Source organism: Vidua chalybeata, chromosome 1 (assembly GCF_026979565.1).
Source record: "Vidua chalybeata isolate OUT-0048 chromosome 1, bVidCha1 merged haplotype, whole genome shotgun sequence".
In the NCBI taxonomy this organism is placed as follows: domain Eukaryota; kingdom Metazoa; phylum Chordata; class Aves; order Passeriformes; family Viduidae; genus Vidua; species Vidua chalybeata.
The window spans coordinates 18,010,426-18,023,538 of NC_071530.1; the positions used below are offsets into that span (position 1 = coordinate 18,010,426).

Genomic DNA, 13,113 nt, shown 5'->3' on the forward strand with positions numbered 1-13,113 from the left:
TTTAGATGTCTTGTCATTTCATCAGATGTCAATTTTTTTTGCTTTATGGACATGAAATTCCTGTAAGTGTGCATGGGATTTGAAGGGAAAAAAAAAAAGAATATGCTGTATTGGTTTTTAACCTATTTAATAAGCATTGTAATGTTAGCACACACCAAATATTATTGATTACCAAATTTTAATCTGCAGTTTTGCAATTCAGTCTTAAAATACTACCAACAGATTAACAAAATTTCTAAGCACTGAAGCTAGATATCAAAACCACATTTAATTAAACCTTTAAAACAACATACCACATACGCTTCTTTTTGATAGTTGGATATGACCCCCCTCATGTTTCATAAATACAGCATTGCAAACATATTTAAAATATTTATTTTGGTGAAATTCATCAAGATGATTAAATACGTTTGTATTGATCAGCCTTTGCACTTCCTTGTTTTAGCAAACAGCCTGGTTCAAACATTAGATCTACAATATACTCTTGAGGAGGAAGCAGAAGCCCTTTGCGAGAGCGTTCAACCAATTTAACTTCATTCCAAGCTCTGTTATACTTGCCACGAACTAAACTACAGCCAATGCCGATTCTGTCTGCTATCACCTAAAAAAGAAACAAAAAGTTCATTCATGCAGATTCTGTGATATACAGCAAGGCCCAGTGATGCTTAAAAAACAAAACCAAAACCCAAAAGGCCCAAAGCTTTCTTGAAGCAGACTTTATAAACTTCTCAAGTGTTCCAAACTTCAAAGCTTTATTGCTGGTTTTGTGTAGAAAGTGTAGGCTTTTAAACGTTCTTTCTCGCATATCGTATGCACAACATGAAAAACTTTCATTTTAACTCTTTTCAAACAGTGATACATTTATCAGCCAGTCCTTCATATCTCAAATAAAGTGCAACACCCACAGTACCCAGCAATGTTTTTTGTCTACTTGGAAGACTTACTTCTGAACAACATTTTGAAGGATATTCAAGCGATGAGGTGTAGGCACACTGCACACATATAGCTAGTATGAAATATTAAGTGTCAAAATGTAACATTTTTATCAGTGTAAGTTTAGGACTGTTGCTTCACTCTGAAGCACAGTCCTTGCTTTCCAGCCCTGGAAATGTGGGAAGCAATGAAATGCGAGGCAAGTGTCTGCTAGATGAAACACCTGCCTTTCCTCTGGACTGCACTATCACAGACTGACCTATAATGGTTTCCAGCTACCAAATTGCTTTTTCAACACACATCTGCTGTGAAGGAATGAAATCCTGGAAGATTTTTCACTTGTTACAAATGGATAGATACCCATTGCTTAGAGTGCAGTGGCTTTAAGAGAGATGACCTGTCCCTATAAAGTTTCTTAGGACAGTGGAGCATAATTAATTCATGCCCTCAGAATGTCATAAAATAAGTTGGAAACTTTCTCTCCCTGTGGATACCATAAATTTAGGGTCATACTCTTTCTCCTGTGTACTCTTTCCTAGGTCCTTCCTGCTTAATGTGCTAGGCCCTTGTTTTTCTGTTTCTTTCTAATCAAGAAAGATAAAAATCCAGCCAAGGAAAAAGGATGGGACAGATAACCAGGCTGCAGATAACTGGCTGTAACCAGTACATCTCCATATGAAGAAAGATGAAATAAAACTTCCCAGTTTCTTCTAAGAAACTAGAACATAGAAGCTGTTATATACTATCCCAGATTACTGGACAGATACCAAATAAAAATTGTCTCAGCAAGTCTACATGTGCAGCATGGAAAAAGAAGGAAGCTGCATAATTCAGTATTTTACAGTTTACAAAAAATGTGAAATGTTTTGACTCCAATTCAAATACTTTGGCTTTTTGCCATTTATCAAGTATTCTGCTGATATCACTTAAGACAATTTAATGACAACAAGAATGTTTACAGAAAGAAGCGATGCTGGCTTGCATTCACTGGGAAATCAATTTGCTGTTGAAAAATTAGGAAACTATATACAAAAGATTTTGCATGAATATAAATAATGTATTATACTTATGCAAATATACTTTAGTTTAGATTATCCACTTAACAATAGTATGTTATGTTGCAAAATAAATGATAATGTACCTTGAAAAGTAAAGCTCTGTGATAGAATGTCCCTCTTTTGATTTTTGCGATAGGCACAATGTTGCTTTTCTGTTCAAATTCTATTTCACTCATGTTAAGTTCCCAGCAGAAGTTATGTAGTTGCTCTCTTTCAACAGTGCCACCCATCTTGTCTGCAACAAACCTGTTCCAAATGCATACTGGGATCAATGACATCTATTAATTCCTCTTGTATTTATTGCAAAAATGTAGCACAATAAAACATATACAAGCAGGAAGTGAATGACCTTTAAGACTGTAATACTTTTTCTACTTTTGCTTAATTAATTTTTTAAAATTTAATAATTGGTATTTTAAATATGCTTACTGATAAATACAGATAACCATAACTCAGATCATTCATATTTGTCACAGACCTAAACAAAGGTGCAAAAGCAGAGATTCTGAAGAGGTGCAGTATAGGCACAAAGTCCTCAGAAAAAGTCATCAATAACAGTGTAATTACTGAGGAAGTAATTACAGAAGCTGATGATCATGTTTACAGGTAACAGATTAGGTGAGTTACATGTTACAGTCTGCAGACCTGTCATTTGTTTCAAATAGTAATAAAGGCATGAGAATATGCATGACAAAAATAAAGCCATAGGTAATGATCCCAACATAGAAAAGCAGCTGTATTAATTGAAGGTACTCATCTTCTACATGTGCTTTCTTATACTGAAGCCAGTATTTTGGGGGTGAGTGGTATTTATCCATTTAAACAAATGCCTCAGGAACAGAAACAGATCAGAACTCACTGTCAGTGCAAGCTCTGGCAAAAACATGTCTTTTGGGGGACTGTGCACACACAGGACCAAGCCCTGGTTTGTAAGTCTCCCCATACACACACACCTTCATCTCCCCAGTGCAGATCACTGTATGTAAAGACCTTTGTTCCCCTCAGTGTCTCAGCCACAGGCACAAGGGTTATTGAGGTCTCTCATTCTGGACAAGATGTTGCATAGCTGACATGAAAATCACAAGCCATCACTTCAGACAGGGAGCTAAAACCTGCATCCCCTCCTCTGTAGAAGCAGTGAACATGTTCCTCTGCCCAGCACAAGCAAGGCAACCTCCAAGGACTCACTTCTCAAAATTTAGAGTTGAAGAAGCATTGGTTGCAATAGCATGGGCACAGGGAGCTATCACCAAGGGTGTCAGACAGGGTATCTTGAAGCTGGGAATTACTGGGTGAAGCTGAGAAAGTGTGGGGCTCGAGGCAGTCCCTTGTGCTGTGTGTGCCCGTGGCCAGCCCTCATTAAAGAGAGCAATGCTACCCCAGCCAACGTGATCACCACTACGCAAAGGTGTGCTGTGTTTGTTTCAAAGGAGACATCCAGCATTACTGATGTCCCCTCATCTAGCCTGACCCCCTCCCAATGAGCACAAGAGGACCTCCAGCCAGGCTGCCAGGCTGATCAGGGATGCTGCAGCTGCCTTCTCCCCAACTCCCTATTTAACACACGCTATTCAGGCAGGTGCCTGAAATGGAACACAGACAGGAAAATGCCCACAGAAAACATTCTACTTAAACTTTCCATGATTGTTTCACTGGGTTGTGTGTCTGCAAGTATTTCACTGGTGTGTTAGAAGAGTGGATTTGTAAGAGAATTTTATGCATTCCACCTTGAAGAAGGCAGCATGATTTATATACAGCTGGATAGATAAGGATGAATATCTGTCTTGTCAAATCCTGCAATCAATGGAAAATTCATTCCTCATATCACATTAGACGGCTTCATTAAAAATGAGAGTTAGTAAAAGTAACAAATTTTGTGAAAGTAAGTGGGGTCTGATGCCAAACTCTCCAGATTGAGAAGGCAACTTGGAAACTGCTAAGATATAAAGGTTAAACTATGGAGAAGATGAAAGCAGACACACTGCTTGGAGGCGACAGTGATTGGTGCCCAGGCTGAGCAGTCAGTGTAACCAATGAATCACACATTGATACCAACAGTCTGTACATGCACTATTGCAATGTTCTGGCACTATTAATTATCAGGATATTAATTACAAGAGCACTTAAAAGCTATGTTAGGAGACTTGTCTTATGCTTTTAGCTCTTCAGAAAACAAAATAAACAGAGCTGCTGTCCCAAGGGGTTCTAAAACCAAGTAGGCAGGAAAGATGGTAGGAGAAAGAACAGACATGATATATATAACTAGCAACTATCTTAACTATTAGGTTTGGCTTCTAACCATGTTTTTAGGCTTTGTAAAACCTGGGACTCTGGGGTTCTTTGATTATGTAGATGCTATATGCAGCTGATGTGTTCACTGGAAGGAATCAGTACAGATCAATAAATGTGAAAAATAACCTGAAATTGTCTATGAGAATATTTTTTTTAATGAGAAATGGATACTCTTTTGTTGCAAGTGATACTTTATTTAAAAATACATTAAATTAATTGCAACAAAATTAGAAACAAGAAGCTTAAAATCTAGATATGCCAACATTCTGGGCCAAAGCTGATTTGAATTCCACTTAAGCATGGGAAAATAACTATTTTGAAAAAGTTGACTTTGGATAAGAAAACAGTTATTTTACCAATTCAGCTTATGGAAATACAATTTGGTACTCACTGTGCAAGAGCCACAACCTGTTCCCGGGTAGTAGTTAGTGGTAGAATTGTTTTGGAAGCATCATTAATGTAATCCATTAAAATGAAGTCAGGTGGTGGTAGCCAATGGGAACTTTCTAGATTTATTTCCTCCTGGACTGTAGGTGTAACTTGAATAACTTCTTTTGGTTTTTCCTCCTCTTTTTTTCCCTTCCCTTTTCTTGCATAGAAAAAAAAAAATCATACACTTATCTAGAATACTGTATTCTCTAAAGTTCAAATTCAAATACATTAGTTTCCAACAGGACACTTAGACAAATTGTCTAGGGAGAGGTGGAAGGTAGGAGACATCTTTTCTCTTGATAACAAAAATCCAAAATCTACAAAGCTGTAGAGAACACTTGTGGAACATGCCCACAGGAGGTGGTTAGGAACAAATGCCACTAGCTCCATATTAATGTTGTTGTCAATTCTCATTTTATTTTTAGTTAATGGCTCTGATATGCCTTTCCCATGTATGGATTATATAGAGGAGACACTTACTTACCTACTATATACATATAGAGCATATTTTTAATTATGGTTTAGTTTTATATGGATATGAAATAAAAAACATGAACTCCAATGAGTTTTTACTTGATAAAAATCTGGTCTTCAAATAAAGGAAAAAAATGTATCAAAAGCACAGCTTTTGAAATCTTGACAGGACATTCCAAAAGACAGCCTCTGTACTTGCAAGTTCAGGTACTTCAAGCATTATGCAAATTACAGCATGGCTTGTCAGAGAAAGATTTTGCTACAAGTCTGTGTTTTTGCTGACTCTTTTTCATTGCACAAGGTTCATATTTTAGTAATGCTTGGAATCTGAAAAATTACTACAATCCTAAACAGGCATCTTAAGCACCCAGCAGAAGTATAAATGAAATTACTGTTCTGCTTAAATTAAATACTGTGCATTTGACAAATTATGCAGCAACTATAAAATCATTATTTTACCAGAGGTATTATTAAGGTCTATACAATCAGACAGTTTAGGATCTTTCATTTGTGGGAACACGTGAAACTAGTGTTTTGTAAGCATTGTGCCTTTTTTCAGTGTAGATCCCAAAAATTTTTACTGTGAAATACAACAAAACTTCTTTCTTTCATTTAACAGTTCTGGCTTATTTTTTAAAATCTGTAATACTTCTGGTGATCTTGGAAAGAAAAAGAAAAAAAAGAAATAAAGGACCACTAAAGTACATGGCTCCAAGACACACTCATTATTGCATGCTCTTCAAATTATTCTTAAAATTTATACTATGAATAGCACTCTTAAGATGGAAGGCATTGAACAAAGCAAAAGGGCATACATCATTATCAGTAGTTGAATTCAAGCAATTTGTCTTCAGAATACTTTGCAAACTTTTCTTTAACCTATTGAGATTTACCATATTCACAAAAAGCCCTTTAAATAGGTGTCACAAAGCACATTATTTTAGAAGGATAACCAATTAAGATTTAATCTTTAAATTATAGAAAATTCACCACTCTCTTAAATAAACTGTTCTGGTTATTAATTACACTTACACTTGGAAAAAAGCAGACAAACAGTTTTCTTTGTCTAATTTGACTCTATCTAACTATAGCCAGAGAACTTCAGAATGCTAGATTAAGTAGCTATCTACTTATCCATTTATATATTATGGTTAAAAACACCATGTTTAAAAAATCTTGAATTATTCCCAACTCTCTGGTGTCCAGTTCAGGAGATTTTCAAAAGAACAACATTTACAAATGCTATAATTCTTGTTTCTCCACCATTTGCCCTTTTCCCCCTTCTCCCCTTCTATCCTCCCAGTACTTCATTTTCTCTATGAGAAGTGCACCATTAAATTACAGTGCTATAGGAGAATTTGTTTCCTATTCCTATCTATTCAAATTACTCTAGAATCACACTTATTCTCCTCCCTTCCAATTTTCAGGAACAAAACACCTGAGATGGGTTTGAACAGTCATTTGTTTGGGTTTTTTGCTGCTGCTTATTTCTCTCAGGTATGACTATGTTGTGTTCCTTGGTGGAATAGCTGATTTAAGGTTGTCTTCCACACTTTTCTCTGTCTTACTCCTCAACTCTTCAGTTCATCATATCTGTCTAATTTTTATCTCATAAAGAACTGTGGAGCTGCTGTCTTACAGCTCAGTGCTATAAAATAACCAGTAACCTCTACAGGAGACTTCTACTGTCTTTTTTCCTGCCCTCTTTTTTTAATCCCCATTTTCTTGCCAGTGGGAATTTGTGACATCAGAAAAAAATCACTCTCATTTCTCAGAGCTGTCTTCCTAGTTGTGAGACTACTTGCTGTGAAAGCAGAGGAATATTGCAAAGGAGAGCTCATGGCACTTTAATAGTCTCCAAGCTGTTTCTGATTCTTTGCAACTTTAGTACAAGAGTCCAACATGTCACCAGAGCATCAGCTGGAGGAAGAAGGCAGCTAATACAATAGTCTACCATCAAAAAGCAGCCATGACACCTATTTTCTTTCCCATTTTGCATAGCTTAAATGCTCTGGTTCTCTTTTGAAAAGGAACAAACAAGTATTGGGAAGTATTTCTTTAAATGCAGTACTGAAACATAGGATGGAATAAATACACATTTATTAGTCTACATTAAATACAATCTTTTAGCCCAATCAATGTGTATATTAGACATGAAACAGCCTTATTTAAAATGTTGCTGTCAATGAAAATATATGTCAAACAATCAACTAGGCACTTCCTCACACCTAGTTCAAACATTTCCAGCAGACAATTACAACTGCCCTTTCTCTTGGCTTTCAACTATGGTTTATGTAAAGTAGTATCACTTTTTCAAAGCAATGATTTTAAACAGTGTTCAGTATTACCTTGCAAAATAATGATGAACAGAAACATATTATTGAGGGAAAAATACATAGGAAAAGTCTAAGCATGTTTGAGACTTGGAGTCAACTACTGACCTTCAAGTAACTCCCATATATCTCAGAAATTAATAATAATAATGATGTATGAACTATGGATTCAAAATGAATGACAATGGGGTTATAAATCATAGAATGTGATCATGACATTCAAAAGCAATTATTTCATACTTGAAGAAAGGAGTCCTTGTACTCCTCCAAGGTTTACTATGGGAAATTGAGTCAGGTATTTGTTTTTTCCTATAGAAATTTTTTTGCTTTTCGAAGGAGTTATGGTTGCAAACAGAGCAGTCATTTACACTGTAAGTGATATAAATTACATTTGAAAGCAACTATCCGAGTGTATCCTCATCACACACTGTAATAAACAAATATATTATCTTGTCAGAACAGGTCTCAGCTCCTGAGACTATACAAAATGGCCTATGACTCTAGAGCATCTTCCAAGGAACTCCCCACTGGAGCAGAGAAAAAAAAAACTGGGGCTCAACATCTCCCCTTGCCTCTGCTCCCTTTGACTAAACTGGCATAGGCACAGTGGGTCATGAGCAGGGCATGTGGGGCAGCAGGAAGACCTGGAAGGGGGCAGAAACTGGGACAAGCCTCCTAAGGCACTCAAGCTGCTGTATCTACTCTGGTGCATCCTGAAACAGGAACCTTCCACAATGCAATTCATACAATCCATTTCAGGTATCTACTATAAAATTATTTAAACTGAATTTCAGAAGTGCTTGCAGTCCAAATAACTAGTCAAACGGGAATGTCTGTCTTGTAAGTCAACAACTTTTGGATAGACTAGTCTGACAATTTGGGTCCTGATTTAAGTCAAAACCTGGAAGTCAGACCTCACAGTCAGTAGCTATTATCTGTTAATAATTTGCATGTCTGTTCTAAACAAATTTATATAATTCAAATATATAGATTCAAATATAACTCAAAGAATAACACTATAAGCCTTTTTCTCTGGTGCTGTTTTTGCTGAGTGAACACCATTGTCCAGGTAACTTCTAATTTTCCTCTATTGGAGATACCCCTGAATTATTGAAAAAACTAACAGAAGCTATCAGAAAAGCCAAGGACAATTGTAGATTGTATCACATTCCTATCAAGAACTAGAGACCATTCCATCGATGGCGAGGAGGCTCTGTTTGAACTGCTTTTGGATTCCCCTGGAATCAGGCATGTACATCTGCCTTCTGCAGAAGGCACTGTTGTGGTCATGACTGTGCTGCTGTTTTACAGGAAGGGCAGCTGGGAGACCATGGCTCAGTTTCGTTCCACAGGAACAAACTACAGGTTAAGTATTTTATATTAGACAAGGACTAAAAGCCTGTCTTGGCGAGAGTAAGGAGAGTTAAGTACCTGAACAGCTCAAGTAAAATGCCCTGTTCGTTACACCTCATCGTTAGTGATCAGCCACAACAAACCACAAAGAGACTGCTAAACCCCAAATATCTTGTGGTCAGCTGTCTGCAGGTGTGAGGGACAGACTCAAATCCTCTTTCTGTAAAAGAAGGAAGTTAATTTTTCACTACAAGAGTAGAGGTTCTGATCTACTTGGTATGAAGAGACAGACTGCAGCACTGTACCTAGTGTATCGTATGGATCAGGACAAGTGCTGCAAGAGTGAAGCGTTTTTAGCCTGGTTGTCTAAAAATCAGGACAGCTCTGAGCACACTCTTCTCAGCTTTTAGTCATCTGTCAACTGCACTGGAAGAGATTTAATCTAGAAATAAGGAGGCATGTAGGCAGTGTAGGAACATTTTATGGTTTAGGTTCTAAACTGAGAAGGAACTTCTACTGTAATTTCCCTGTGTCTTGATTGTTAAGTTGTAAAATAACAGTATTTCACTGCTTTCAAGGGATAATGAAGGAAAAAAAAAAAAAAAGAGCAAATAAGTGTGAGCTGTTCAAATTACTGCATATAGGAGGTGAAAGAAAGACTCCAAAAATATATTTAACATTGTGTTTAGGTATTTGTACTCCATTCAGAAACTATCTGTCACTGTTTTCTCAGACTTCTATTTCTAGTGTTACAGCAGTAACACAACATTGACAACTAGTACATCTGAGAACCATACCTTGACTTTTCTCTGCTGCTTCTTCCTGAAACAGATGGTGATGCATCTCGTACCTTTTGTACTACAATACTGAAACAGAATAAGATATTTTTGCATTTGTTTACAGAGTTAATATTTGCATGTGAAGCTATGAAAATGGAGTTTGGATTTTAAAGTACAATAAATATATTCAGAGGTGGTATATAAGTGAAAGAAATAACATAAGTACTAATAAACCAGACATTAGTTCAGGGATCAAAAATGAAGTATGGAATCACAGAATGACAGAATATGCTGAGTTGGAAGGGACCCATCAAGATCATCATATCCAGCTCCTGGCTCTGCACAGAACCATCCCCAAGAGTCATGCCATGTGCTTGAGAGCATTGTCCAAATCCTTCTTGAACTCTGTCAGGCTTGGTGCTATGATCACTTCCCTGGGCAGCTGTTCCAGTGCTCAACTACCCTCTTTTCCTAATATCCAACTTAAACCGCCCCTGACACAACCTCAGGCCATTCCCTTGGGTTCTGTCACTGGTCACCACAGAGAAGAGATCAGTGCCTGACCCTCCTCTTCCCCTCATGAGGAAATTGTAAATTGCCATGAGGTCTCCCCTCAGTTTCCTCCAGGCTAAACAGACCAAGTGACCTCAGCCACTCCTCACACGGCTTCCCCTCAATGCCCTTAACCATCCTCGTGGCTCTCCTTAAATGGTGTCTAATAGTTTAATATTTTTCTGACACTGTGGCACTCAAAAGTGCCCCCAGCACTCGAGGTGAGGCCGCCCCAGTGCAGCGCAGCGCAGCGCAGAGCAGAGCAGAGCAGAGCAGAGCAGGACAATCCCCTCCCTTGCCCGGCTGGCCATGCTGTGCCTGATGCCCCCCAGGACAGGGTTGGCCCTCCTGGCCAGAGCACTGCTGGCTCAGGTTCAACTTGCCATGGACCAGGACCCCCAGGTCCCTTTCCATGGCACTGCTCTCCAGCATCTCATTCCCCAGTCTGTCTGTACAGCCAGGGTTGCCTCATCCCAGCTGCAGAATCCAGCACTTTCCCATGTTGAGCTTCAATGGTTGGTGATTGCCCAGCCCTCTGATTGTTGAGGTGTCTCTCAACAAGGGAGCCTCCTTCCAGTTCTGGTTCCAAGACATTGATGAAGCTGTTGAAGAGCACAGGGCTGAGCATGGAGCCCTGTGGAACCCCCCAGTGACAGGTCACAAGTCTGAGGTCACCCCATTCACTGTCACCCTTTGTGCCCAACCGATGAGCCGATGCTGCTCACCCGTCACAGGATGTGTTTATCCGGCTGGACATCTTGTGCAGGACTCTGTGAGAGATGGCATTGAAAGCTTTACTGAAATCCAAAAATCTCATTACATCAACTGGCTCACCTTGATCAACCCCATGGGTTACCTTGTCACAAAAAGAAATCAGGTTTGATGAGCAAGACTCTCCTCTCATGAAGCTGTGCTGGGTGTGACCAATGACTGTGTTGTCTTTAAGGTGTTTTTCAATACCTCCCAGAATAATCTTCTCCATAACTCTACCAGGCACTGGTGAAGTGAAACTAAAAGGCCTGTAGTTTCTGGGATCCTTCTTGACACACTGCATGAAAATCAGGACATTCACCAGCTTCTAGTCAGCTGGGACTTCTCTGTATTCCCAAGACTGCTCAAAAATAATGGAGAAAGGTTGTGCAATAACATCATCCAGCTCTTTGAGGATTCCTGAATGAATCCCACCAGGCCCTGCAGATTTGTAGGGATCCAGCTGGAGCAGCAGATCCTGCACAGTTTCAGGGTTGACTGTGAATTGATCATTCTTGTAGTCATGGTCCTCCAGCTCAGGGCACCCTTGGTCCATCATCCTTGTTGAAGACAGAGGCAAAGAATGTGTTAAACACCTCTGGCTTGTCTCTGTCTCTGTTTGTGAGGAGACCATCCTCATCCTGTAATGGGACAATGTTGTTTTTACACTGCCTGTTGCCATTAATATAATTGAAAAAACTTTTTATTGTTCCCCAAAGTTCTGGTTGGCTTCAACTCCAGCTGAGCTTTGGCCACGTGAATTTTCTCCCTATACTGGCCAGCAGAGACTCTGTGTTTTTCCCATGTCACCTGACCTTGCTTCCACTGGGCATACACCTTCCTTTTTTGCCTTATTTTTAAGAGAAGATTCCTGCTCAACCAAGATGGCCTTCTGCCTCACTTGCTTGACTTCTGGCATCTGGGAATTGCCTGCTCTTGTGCACTCAGGGGGTGATGTTTAAAAAGTGACCAACACTGACGAATGCCAGCATCTCCAAAAACACGTCCCAGAGAACCTTACCCACTCATTTCCTGAGCAGTCTGAGGTCTGCTCTCCTCAGGTCCAGAGTCAAGGTTTTTGCATTTTTCCTTCTGTTAATAGAGATTTTAAACTTGATCTCTTTGTGGTCACTGTGGCCAAAATGGCTTCCAATCTCCACTTGCTCACAAGATCCACCCTGTTGACAATCAGGAGATCAAGGAGAGCATCTTGCCAGGCCTGTTCCATAAAGCTGTCATCCAGGGTTTTAGGAATCTTCTGGCCCAGGTTGTACCAGCTGTGTGATGATCCTGGTTAATTTCTGGCAAGTTGAAGTGTCCCATAAGGACAAAGGCAGTTGACTTGGAAGAGTCTCTTGGTTCCTCGAAGAACAATTCATCATCGTCCTGTCCAGAAGGTCTGTAGTGGACTCCCACGATGGCATCTGCATTATTTGTTTGTCCCTTGATTCTTATCTAGAGGCTCTCACCTGTGCCCTTGCCAGCTGTGAGCTCCATACATTCGACCCCTTCTATTCCATAGAGTGCCACCCCTCCACCTCTCCTGCCCTGCCCGTTCCTCCTGAAGAGCCTGTAACCATCCAACACAGGATGGATCCAGGCACAGGATCCATCCCACCAGGTTTCACTTCTGCCAGCAATGTCAAATCTCTGGGACTGGGCCAAAGCCTGGATTCCCCTTGTTTGTCCCTCATGCTGGGTGCATTAAGTGTGGACACATTTCAGGTGTGGCACATTGCAGCAAACCCTCCTGAAACAGATTGAGGGATCCTGTTAGTGCTCCTTTCCTCAAGTACTGACACACCATCCCATCACTCATCACTGGCCAGCCTGGCTTTGTCCCTTTCCCCTTTTCAGGCTGGTTTAAAGGCCAGTGAGCCCTGCCAGCTCCTTTTTTTCTTCTGAGAATGCCAATGATGAACACAAAAGTAACTGGGCAATAAGGCTGCTGCCAACGTGCAAAAGCAAGACGCTGTATTAAAGTCAAAGAATGAAGACCTGATAGTTGAAGACAGCTCTAGGGATCAACAAAGAGCATGGAAGTCTAATTTGTCACAGATATTCCCAGACATCTTTATGGTGTCATATACAAGCTTAAAAGGGAAGCTAATGATACTGTAACCCAAATATGTGATGTGTTGACAGAGAAGAAGTTTT

The 13,113-nt window shown here is 39.6% G+C and overlaps 1 protein-coding gene across 6 annotated transcripts in view; it reads right to left on the reverse strand.

Moving 5' to 3' along the window:
• Positions 1-359: 359 nt before the first annotated feature.
• The window catches only part of ARMC3 (armadillo repeat containing 3), a 63,115-nt gene continuing 50,361 nt past the window's right edge, over positions 360-13,113 (reverse strand). For all 6 annotated transcript variants that reach the window (XM_053964928.1, XM_053964917.1, XM_053964914.1 and 3 more), the window contains 4 exons: positions 9,673-9,741; positions 4,675-4,872; positions 2,075-2,237; positions 360-601 (listed from right to left, as the gene is read on the reverse strand). In XM_053964928.1, the coding sequence (XP_053820903.1) occupies positions 401-601; positions 2,075-2,237; positions 4,675-4,872; positions 9,673-9,741 (631 nt within the window). In that variant the 3' untranslated portion in view covers positions 360-400. The remainder of the gene's footprint in view (positions 602-2,074; positions 2,238-4,674; positions 4,873-9,672; positions 9,742-13,113) is intronic.